This window comes from Dreissena polymorpha, chromosome 11, assembly GCF_020536995.1.
Source record: "Dreissena polymorpha isolate Duluth1 chromosome 11, UMN_Dpol_1.0, whole genome shotgun sequence".
NCBI lineage: Eukaryota > Metazoa > Mollusca > Bivalvia > Myida > Dreissenidae > Dreissena > Dreissena polymorpha.
In genome coordinates this window covers 62,976,276-62,988,597 of record NC_068365.1, presented here as the reverse complement: position 1 = coordinate 62,988,597, position 12,322 = coordinate 62,976,276, and the positions used below count along the sequence as shown (strand labels likewise).

The following is a 12,322-nucleotide window of genomic DNA, read 5'->3' as shown; positions in this document are numbered from 1 at the left end:
TATAAAGTGCCAAATTTGTTATGTTTATTAGTTATTTCGGTCCAAATTTACGTATAATAAGATGTTTACATGTAAGAGATCAAACTTTATTTTAACTATGGTTACTGGGTTCTTTGTTAACCTGGTATAGTGTAACCCGTTTTTTCATCGATTTACCACTGTAGTGTATTTTAACCATTGTTCTCAAATAGGCGACACCATCATGTATATCGTGTGGTGATGGGAGTGTAACGGTTCAGTAGAATGGAGATTTGCTCATTTAATTCACGTATTTTGTAACCTTAGGGGCATAATTGGAGATGGATTACAGTGGTTTACTTAAATGGAGTTGTTCGTGATTCTCGTAAAGGTATTATATCTATTGTTTTGTTATATTTGACAAAGTAACAACAAACAAAACGTACAAAAAGTTGAAAAACAATCTGACAACAATCATGAATCAAGGAAAAAGGAACAATGTCAATCTTAAGATTTCAGAGCATAAGTCAACATAACCCCACATTATACCCCCTCTTACCCCCTACCCCCCCCCCCCCCCCACTCCCCGCCCCCCCCCCCAATTTTATTTTTTATTTTAAACATCTAATAAATTACCACACCCCACATTATACCCCCCTCTCACTCCCCCCTACCCCCCACCCCCCACCACGCCACCCCCCTACATTTTTTTTTAAACATCTTATAAATTACCACACCCCACATTATACCCCCCTCTCACTCCCCCTTGATCATGACTGGCAGATGACCCCTATTTATTTTTAGGTCACTAGGTCAAAGGTCAAGGTCACAGTGACTCGAAAAAGTACAATGGTTTCCGGATGATAACTTACATTAGATCAAAGGTCAAGGTCACAGTGACAAAAAAACGTATTCACACAATGGCTGCCACTACAACTTACAGCCCATATGGGGGGGCATGCATGTTTTACAAACAGCCCTTGTTATTTTGTAATCACTATCAGTTTGATCAACATATGTCGTGGCTCTTTTCGAAAGGCTCAGTCAATACTAGCCCTATATTAATCTTATGGGTATCTTTACAAACATTACATTTCAACGCATTGTTTGATGCTAATTTTATTTGTATTATTTGCAAATTCATGATTTTGAATGAGCACAAAAGCAATACAATTTTAGTCATTTTTTTATTTTTTTACCACTATCAGTTTCATCAACATATGTCGTGGCTCTTTTTGAAAGGCTCAGTCAATACTAGCCCTATATATATCATGTTGGTATCTTTACAAACGTTGCATTTCAATGCATTGTGTTGTGCAAATTTAATTTGCATTATTTGCAAAGGCATAATTTTGTATTAGCTCAAAGATTATACAATTTTAGTCATTTTTTTATTTTGTAATCACTATCAGTTTGATCAACATATGTCGTGGCTCTTTTCGAAAGGCTCAGTCAATACTAGCCCTATTTTAATCTTATGGGTATCTTTACAAACATTACATTTCAACGCATTGTGTGATGCTAATTTTATTTGTTTTATTTGCAAAGGCATAATTTTGTATTAGCTCCAAGATGATACAATTTCAGTTATTTTTTTAGCACTAAACGTGTTATCAACATATGTTGCAGCTTTTTTCAATAGGCTCAGTCAATAGTAGCACTATTTTGATCATGTTGGTATTTTTGCAAATGTTACACTTCAATAAATTGTGTGGTGCACATTTTATTTACATGAATTGCAAAGGCATAATTTTGTATTAGCTCAAAGATTATACTTTTTTAGTTATTTTTTAATTTTTTAACCAGTCTCGGTTTTGAATGTGTATGTCAATGCTTTTTTCAAAAGGCTCGGTCAATAATTGACCTATGATAATCATGTTGGTATCTTTAGAAATGTGACACTTCAATGCATTGTGTGTTTCACATTTAATTTGCATTATTTACTAACTCATAACTTTGTATAAGCTCAAGGACAATACAACTTTAGTCATTTTTTAATTGTTAGACCGCTTTCAGTTTTGTATACATATGTCATTGCTTTTTGCGTAAGGGCCAAGGCTCTGTAAATACTAGCCCTATATTATTCATGTTGGTATCGTAACCCTTTCAGCGCTGGAATCAAATTTTCAAGGCCTTTGCAAACTGTTTGGATCAAGATGAGACGCCACAGAACGTGGCGTCTCATCAGGATTCAAACTGTTTGCTATTCTGATAGTATTCTGTGAAAAAAATCTAAGAAAATGCTAATTTTTTCAATTCAGCAGACGACATTTTAGCAGACGACAAATTTCCCAGCATGCTAAGGGTTAACAAATTGTAAACTTCAGTGAATTGTGTGGTGTACATTTAATTTGCATTATTTGCAAAGTTCTTGATTTGTATAAGCTCAATGATGATACAATATTAGTCCTTAATCAATTATTTAAAAAAAACAATTGAGATTAACATTTGTCTCCGCTTTTTCTTAGGGATTGGTCAATACAAGCTCTATTATTGTTTGTGTTTGTACCTATTTTACATTTCAATGAAATGTATGGTGCATATTTTAAATGCATTTTTTGAAAACACATAGCTTTGTAATAGCTCAAAGAAGATGAATGAAAGTTTACTTATCTATAGTTGTATTCAAACGATAAATCCTATTTAATGAATAGATATATCCGAAGCTGATTGAAATCCTAAAAAAGAGACATTTTGATTCTTAAGCACAACTTTTTTGTTAATTGGCAAATTCCAATTTTTGTAAACTGCTTGGTTATTTATGTTGCTAGAAACGTGCAAATCCATCATCATAATGCCTTCAGTTTTCAAAATTCTCTCATTCATGAGCATGTATGCATAAATGCGTTATTTGAAGCAATCGCTTATTATTTAAGACTAATATTGAATTGGTAAAAGACATAAACAGGACAAGTGCAACCTACAGCATTATTATTATGCAAATATATCAAGTTATGAGTCACTCACACAAAGTATGAACCACTATTCACTATTCAGTATGTTATAGTGAAAAAATCACAGTACAATATGCTAAGGGTTGCGCATAAATTGTAATTATTAGAAATTGGTATTCATTAAGTTAACAATAAACAGCTTTGACTCATTACTCAGTAAGGATAAAATCTGGAATTAATTAGTTCAGGGTCACAAATAGAAGGATAATTGCTGTACTAATATCTTAAATATCCTTGGCAACACACCAATCAAGGAAGGTCTCAAATTGTCACCAGTTACTAGTGCTGTATATTATTCCATACATAAATGCCTTTTGTGTCATACAGTTTATGGCTATTAGTGTGTTGAAATGCACCTTATCTGTTATAAAGGGATATATCTCAAATTGATTATGTCTGGCACAGTATGATATTAGATGAGAGACATCCCTTTCCCAATTAAATCAACTTTGCATTATAAACCTTATCCCTATGCCTGACAAAGGGGTGCCCCTATGACACCATGGCCCCATTCCCCCTTGGACAAACACCATGTCCTTGTTTTAATGTCATCATCATTATTAATAAAGTTGTATTTGAAGCTTTAATAAGCTTAGCAACATTTTCACAACATGAAACTAGTTTTATTTATTAAATAACAGTGTTGTTGATGAAAATCAAAATCAGTTAATACTTTTAAATGTCAATTTAGAAATTCTTTCCATTCAGAACTGGTTTTAGTACCCTTTCTGTGTTGCTAATTACGCGCTTGTACTGTAGTGTAGAATAACAATAAAGGACATTAAAATAGTGTTTTGTTAATATCAACATGTGCTTTGAACATAGTAAGAAAATTATATGTTTACAAATCTGTTTTTTCAAAGAGCTTGTAATCCTGAGAATATGCAAAAGACTTGATGTCCTAATCATATTCAGAAATATCTTACTGACAGTACAGTAACTAAATGCTGGCGCATACATCCACGGTTCGATAGAAAAATCTTCATATTCACTATCATCTTCCATCTTCATCCATTTTCTTAATAAAGTTGTAAGCAATATCACATCCAAAGTGTTAAAATGCCGGTTTGATATAAAGTGTGAACGAACATGTGACATTCCTATGCAACTCAATTTAAATGAAAATGGCGATTAAAATAAAACTATTTTAAGCATTATTTTATTTGTATAGAACATAATATGTTATAAGGATAAAGATGTAATAAAGAGTAACATTTCCAGATATAAAATTCACATATCATTCGTATAAAATTAGAAACATATGTATCAACATTTAGGAAAAAAAAACATTGAAGGAAACACAACTTTTAATTGTTACTTTCAAGCAAAAACAAGAAACATTAAATGTTCTTTCCCTTCAGTTTCACTCAAATACATGTAATAGTTCTACAAAGCCATCAAATCCTGGTGACATTTCGTACAGGAGTTCATATTCTTTATTGACCTACCAATTGTATTTAGTTACGGCTTAGTTGATCAGCTGATACCGGGTATGCTTTTTAAACTTCCTCTGAGACTTTTTGATGGAGCTGACTTGTCAAAAATCTTTCCTCTACTTATTGTGCGTTGAATGGCCCTAGCCATAGCAAAACCTCTTATTGTTAAAAAAATCTCAAGGCAGTCTTCAAGAAAGCACATGTCACTGACATCCTCTTCAGAGGAAAACTCAGAGTAAAATAATTTGTCGACTTAGTGTTGAATCATGAAAGCTTCAAGGACCTTTTCCTTAATTTCCTCTTTTGAGGCAATGTTGTGTTCAGTGTATTGGTTTTTCCTGACAACACGCTCAAATTCACGAATCATGCAAAAGAAGTCTTCACATGGCTTCTTGAGTCCACCTCGATTCTTTTTATCATACCACACTGAAAATTTGTCAGTAAAGGATACTGCACCAGAAGAATTTGTTAATGCTGACACTGTTTTAAGACTTCTGTCCCTTAGTTGTTTATTTTTCTGTTTTGAGTGTTTTTTTTCCAAATATTTGATAATGTAACCGAATGTAGGTAAAAATGCCATAGGTAAAAATGCCAGAGGTAAAAATGCCATAGGTAAAAATGCCAGATGCAAAGTGGTAAAAATGCCATAGGTAAAAATGTCATAGGTAAAAATGCCAGACGTTATATAGTAAAACAGATTTTTGAGCAATATTTTTTAAGGATATTGAGTATTGTACGGAAACAATTTTTTATTTATTTTGTTGTTTTGTGCTTTATTCATTCTGTTTATTGGTTAGGATTTTTTGTTTCTTTGATGAATCGGTCATTAAAGGAAACTTGTTAAATTCATTGTAAAAGCTATTGGATTTTTATTGATGTAGGTATGTAGTATAGGACTTTGTTGTCTGAGTCACTTATTTCAGATACTTTTGCTGCAGATGTTTTTTCTTTAAGTTGCCTTCTTGCTTTAATAACTTCAGCAATTAATTCTAATATGATAATTTGCAGGAAGTTGTTTATGTCTTTTGCACTTTGTGCTTTTACACTTAATTGTATCAAAATCACTCCTTTACTAACAATTTCCTTGTCAGTCCTTATACGGTGAACTAACTTTTAAAGAGAAGTTCCCTTTCTTCTGTAGAAGATAGGTTGTTGTTTTTGTGACAGATTGTAATTATCTCTTCAAAATATTTCTTAACCTCCTTGTTCATCTCTAATTGTTCGGCGATTTTAGCCTCAATCGACTTTCCAAAAATATTGTATAGCTCATTTGTTTGGATGTTTTTTTAAGCTGTTTGAGAAGGCTTGAGGGAAGATTGTGTGTAACTTAGTAAATTCTTCTTTGGGCCAATTACTGTCTTTTCCCTTCTGGTTGTCGTTTTACTTGTGATCTGATGCTGAAAAAACTCAGTTTATTAATAGCAAATAGGAGTACTGAAACTACTACCAATTTGTTATTCTATAATATACATGTCTTATTTTCTATGTAAAGATCCAAAAAGGTGCACCAGGACTTGCTTATCATACTAATATTACAGAAATTCTCTTGGCTTTTATTTTATGCTGAGAATTTACACTTAGAAAGTTTCCATACATTCCAGTTTTAGCTTAAATTTGTATACACTTTGAACTTTCTTTGTGAAATTATCATACATTTGCTAAGATGGACATTAATTCAAAGGAGATAGATGTAATTATCAGATATGCAAGTTATATCGCTTAACTTTGAAATGGTTTTTCATAATTGTGAAATTTTATACTTTTCTTATAATTGTTGAAATATTTATAAAAAAATATGATTTGTCTTAGCCAGTGCAGTGTACGGTCTTACAATTTTTAGATAATTATTTTTTAATTGATAATTAAAATTGTCTGTTAGATTGATAATTATTTAATCCTTTTTTACATCACTGAACAAACTATAGTATGTGACTGCAAATAATATGTGTTCATTATTATATGAGTCGTGTTCTGGGAAAACTGGGCATTATGCAAGTGCGTAACTGCACAGGCTAATCGGGAACGACACCTTCCGCATTAATTGGATATTTGCCAAGAAGAGATTTCATTTCAACGAAAAATGTCATAAAAGCGGAAAGTGTCTTTCCTTATTAGTCTGTGCGGACTGCACAGGCTAATCTGGGACGACACTTTACGCACATGCATTATGCCAAGTTTTCTCAAAACACGACACATATAATCGTTCTCATTCACAGAATGTTTTGCCAATTTTTTTTAAATATAAATTTAATAACTATTATCCTACTAAAAAATTTGAAAAATTGCAAAGGTCATATTTCTTTATCTTTGGAGAAAACATTTATTCTGAGATATTTTCAAGAGTTTGTTTCCACATTGTTAATGCTTCAATTAAGAATTTCTGAAATGTGTAGATAATTGTTATTCAATTACAGCAAAAAATCGGAATTCTTACATAAATATTTCAATTAATTTTATTAATACCTATGTTGATAAATCGAAGTACATTTTTATGTCCATCTGTCTGGTCGTCTCAAATTCCGTCACACTTTGCGTTTAGGTTTTGCGTTAAGGTTTCGAAAAATGTGGAAAAAGGTGGCATTATAGTCTTCCTCTGGTGGCAAGCCATGTTTTCAATAAATAATGGTGACTGTGTAAACATTTTATTAACTGATTTCTAGAATGTGTTTTGTTTTATGCTTTTAGAATGCCTAGAAAGCGCAAAAGAGGATCCCTTACGGTGAAACGCAAGTACCACTACATAACATCTGAACAGCCAAAGGAAGAAAACCATGTTGCCAGTGAACCCCTGGTGAACATAAAAGCTACAACAGATTCTTCTACCCAGTCAGAAAGTGAAAATGTCCAGTTCACAAGTGATCATAGTTATGCTATTGATGAAGACTCCACATATGAGCTTGATTCCTTCCAGGAGACAAACAATGATAAGCCTGAAGCTGATGTGATGGAATGTAGTTCAGGGCTTCTAGAAATGGAGGTGGAGACGACAACCTTCTCAGACTTTGCTGTGGAACTTAAACTGCAAAATATTTCATCTCAGTTCGTTGTAAAGGAATCAGAGCAATCAATTCAAATGTTACAGTTGTACACAAATGACAGTCTGACAGCAATCAAGCTATCGGTTGAAATTAAGAGTGATTTTACGTGCTCTGTCTATGTGCATCGGAAATGCATTCCGAGATCTCACCAAATATGGACTGGACTGCCACAACATATCAATCGCGTTGCTTATGTTCTGGTGTTATTGGAAAGACTGTTAAAAGTTGATGTCTGCATAGGAAATCCTGAGGTGGAATTTTCAAATTTAGTTCCCATTGGATCAGGGTTGTCCAGCAACAACTCCCCAGAAATTGTGGCGTACAGGGAAGGGGACTTCAACGCAACACATGCCAGTGGAGAGAGATATAATTCCACTATTCGATCTGTGAAATGTGACATGCTGTCCACATCAAAAAAGTGTACAGCCTGCAAAAAGTACTTTTACTTATTACAAAGCAGGAAAAAAAGGGTTAAAAGCAGACTAAATTCGTGCCGAAAATACAGCCACACAAACTTTAAACATAGAGACATGACTGAACAGGAACTCAATATGAAATTAAACGAGCAGAAACATGAAATAAAAAATTTACAAACAGAGTTGTGGAAACAAAGGAGGGAATTTGATAAGATCATCACAGCAAATGGGATCAGTGTTGAAGGCAGTGAACATCATGAACTGGAAGACCTGATGGCAAGTTGTGAGACAGAATTTAAAAACGTTCCCGATTTCTACCAGCCGACAGCGTCTGTTTTGGGAACAGCAGATGTCTTTTGCCAAAAAGAAAGACAGTCGAGGGATGCGCTGGCACCCCATGATCATTCGTTGGTGTCTCTACCTTCGACAAAAGTCAGAAACAGCGTATGATATTCTTCGCGAAACTGGATTTGTCAATTTGCCATCACCAAGGACATTATTTGACTATTCGCACTTCCTGAAGAGTGAACTGGCTCACCATGAGGCAGATGTTCTAGGTTTGTTGAAGGAGGAAGCTGTGAAGAGACACCTGTATGACACAGAGTGGAGGAATAATGTCGGTCTTCTCTTTGATGAGATAAAAATTAAAGAAGATTTAGTGTACGACAAACACACTGGGCAGCTCATCGGATACTTCAATCTAGGCGATGTTGCCAATGAAATGATGCAATTCAGCGAAACAAAGAATGAGACTAAAAAAGAACTAGCAAAATACATGTTGGTTGTGAGGCTGCGAAGTTTGTCTTGCAACTGGTGTTTTCCGTTATTTGGTTTTGCAACGACAGGCATAAAAGCCGATTCTCTGTACCCCATTCTGTGGAAGACAGTAGCGTTACTACAATTATCCCAAATTAATTTACATGTCTTGTTCTTCACTTGTGACGGTGCATCACCAAATAGACGGTTTTTCAACATGCATTGAGTGGGTATTGAATCTGTGGTATACAAGACGGAAAATCAACACAACAGTGACCAGAACATTTACTTTATATCAGATGTTCCACATCTTCTGAAGACTGTGAGGAACAATTTTAGTAACTCACATGCCCACAAAAAATCAAGAATGCTGTGGAGGAATGATAAAGACATTTCATGGATGCACCTAATTCGTTTATTTGAGGAACATTGCGAGATGAACTTGTACTCTCCCTGCCCAAAGTTGTCGCGAAAACACATTAATCTGCTTTCCTTCAACTACAAGAAGGTCAGTTTAGCTGCATAGGTTCTGTTGCTCTTGCCCTTGAGGAGTTGTACGGTCCAGAGGTCTCAGAAACTGTGCAGTTCATGAAACTATTAAACAAATTTAAGACTGTCTAAATGTTAGGAGTTTGTTTGAAGGCAGAAATAAACGCAATGACAATTTACTGCCTTACACTAGTGTGGATGATGAACGCTTGAACTTCCTGACTAAAGATTTTCTTGGTTACATCAATAAGTGGGAGGAGAGCATTCAAAGAAGACCAGGAATTTTCAATGATTCCCAGCGGGCCCAGATGATTTTAAGCCACCAGACTCTCGATGGACTTAAAATATCTGTAAATTCCATCACCGAGTGTGTGAAGTTTATGTTAAGCAAGGGGGCTAATTTTGTATTGACCCATAATTTCAATCAGGATCCTTTTGAGCATTATTTCGGTCACTATAGACATAAAGCGGGATCAAATAATAACCCAACTGTCTATGAGGTCAGAAATGTGATGACAACAATGAGAACTGTCGACTCTTTTGCTGTACCAGTAAAGCAGGGAAACATTAAAAGGGGTACGGTCGACAAAGAAAACATAGACCATTCCAAGTTAAAAAGACGAAAGTAAACAGAAAAGGTTGACTTTAATTATGTTTGCATAAAAATAAATCTTTTTTATGGAAATGTATGTTTACAGATTATTAACATAAGTTTCCATAAACCAATCATACAGATTTATATGTACTGGTCGTGTACGTAATTCCGGCCTGTACGTAAAAAATTGGCCACCTGTGTTTAATCATTTTTATGATCTAAACACACATATTTTGATTATTTTTAGAACAATCAACTTGAAAACCAACTCTACTCTCAATATTTTGCAAATTCAAGAAGCATATCACTGTAAACATTTGCAGTAAAATGTCTTATACATAACAAAAAATATTTCTTACATGGGAAAAGTGATGTCATCATCAATTGCGAAAATTTTATTTATATAAGAAACAAATATATTTGATAAAATTATTTTTTTTTTCTATCTGATAAATTTACATTTAGGTATTTTCAATTAATTGTATAACTACGTACATTAAAAACATAAAAATCAGGACCTAAATATAAACTTTTAATATATAAATTACCTCCCTTGATTAGAATATTAATAGGTTACATGTTGTAAAATTTAATATAAATATAAGCGTTTATTAAAATCGACACTTAAGTAAATTTTTAAACAAAATGTTTTTACTTTCTTAGCTATGTTAGAAAAAATTGATAAAATCTATTCAAAATTAATATTTTTTTATGAATTTGCAGTTCCCCATTAACAGTGCCAGGGTTTATATTTATTAAAATAGGTAGGGGGAGTACCTGGTATAATAATGTCGCATATATTTTAAGTTTCAAGTCGAAAATTTGTTTGTGTAAACCTTTATTAATACTCTTAAAATGAGGACATTTGTCTAAAGATATTGCTTTGTAATTGTACCTGCAGATTAAACTGAAAAGTGGCCGATTTTTTAGGTACAATTGCCCTACGAAAATTGATAGTTTATATGTCATTAATTTCTGTTCATAAAAGTAACATACACTGATCTAATTCTATTGAAATTTTTATGCTACAGGGCCCTCAATCTACTAAATCTGCCCACCTGAAAAGTACACTTTTTCCCCTTTTGGGGGGTAAAATTCCCCCTAAAAAAAAATTCTCAATTCTATTTCAATTTAAACTTTGCAAACATACTAAATTATGAAAAATGCAATGAATATAGTGCAAACATGTACAAATGTAATAATGAGAGAGTAAGTAAAAAAATCCCCCCAAAAGGGAAACGCCGCGAAAATTCCCCCTCCTAAGGGCTGCGGACCCCTTCCCCCAAAGTAGTGTGAGGGCCCTGTGCTAGGTGAGTTTCGAACCCAGGATTATATATGTGAAGTTTAGTTTCAACCAGTTGCCTAAAACAAAAGTTTGTTAAAATAGTCTCAAAAGTGGCTGGAATTACGTACACGACCAGTATGCATACATAATTCATGTAAACCTTTTCTGTAAATTTAACTTTTGTCAGTGCTGGGATGGTATGCACAATACATGAACCTCATACACTCGATGATGGAAATTATTTTATTTCTGTACATTATAAAATATTCTGCCATATGTCCTAGAACAAAACTGGTATCTTTAAAAAGTAACTTGTATCCTATAAATATTTTTTAGCTAATGCAGTGAACTTTACTTATTGATCAATTTAAATGACAAGGATAAAACATTAAATAAATTTCGGTGTTATATATGTTATGAATTTTTATGCCCCCAAAGGGTGGTGTATAGTTTTTTAACTGTCCGCCAGTCCGTCCGTCCGTCTGAAAACTTTAACATTGGTCATTACTTTTGCAACATTGAAGATAGCAATTTGATATTTGGCATGCATGTGTTTCTCATGGAGCTGCACATTTTATATTGTCATGTTATTATAAACTGAGTTCCTAAAACCATGCAAATACTGCTTAATCACTGGTTCTGTATGTAGCATCAATGTTACTTGAATATTAACATTTTCTTTAAGAAATTTGTTCTCACTGCAGACTCAAGAAAACTTTGAATAATTTAGTTTGCAAAAGGTATTGATCGCATTGAATGAATAACTAGTATTGGATTTTTTGGGTATAACAAGTATTGGATTTTTTTTATATGTTGTACATAATATGAATCTTATATTTGATTTTATTCAGTTTGTTCAAGTGTGATTACTGAATGTAGACTACGTGCCTATTTATGTAAAAGTAATGTGCGGTATAGTTAAAGCATAATATGTCTTAACCTATGGATCCATGTTTTTACATGTTGTACACTTGTACTATATTCTAAGAAAGTGATTAGTTACTGAAAAATAACATCCAACTAGTAGAACATGTGTATTGTTGAATGTTCATGTTACATGTGTATGTTTTTTATGTATAGTTGTTTTGTTGTTGTTTTTTTAATTTGAAGGTATTGTACATAAAATAATATTGTATGTATGAAACGAAATAATAGTGTGCTATTTGAAAAAAACAAATGCGAAAAAATAACTTACCATACAATTTGTATAATATTTTCCACATGTAAATTATTTTGTCGCATTTGTTTTTTAAAGCTTACAATATTATTTAATTTCCTACGAGCAAATATATCCCTCTAGCTCATCTATATATTTTTTCCGCATAGATAGTCGATGTTGGGATATAGATAAATGAAATTAACTAGTTTATATAGATGGAGTTATTAATTTTACTT

At 33.2% G+C, this 12,322-nt stretch overlaps 1 protein-coding gene across 1 annotated transcript; it reads left to right on the top strand.

Moving 5' to 3' along the window:
* Positions 1 to 172: 172 nt before the first annotated feature.
* On the top strand, positions 173 to 10,048 carry LOC127851716 (uncharacterized). Its single transcript, XM_052385571.1, has 2 exons — positions 173 to 349; positions 7,034 to 10,048. The coding sequence occupies exon 2, from the start codon at positions 7,035 to 7,037 to the stop codon at positions 8,250 to 8,252; it is 1,218 nt and encodes a 405-aa protein (XP_052241531.1). The 5' UTR covers positions 173 to 349; position 7,034; the 3' UTR covers positions 8,253 to 10,048.
* Positions 10,049 to 12,322: the final 2,274 nt, after the last annotated feature.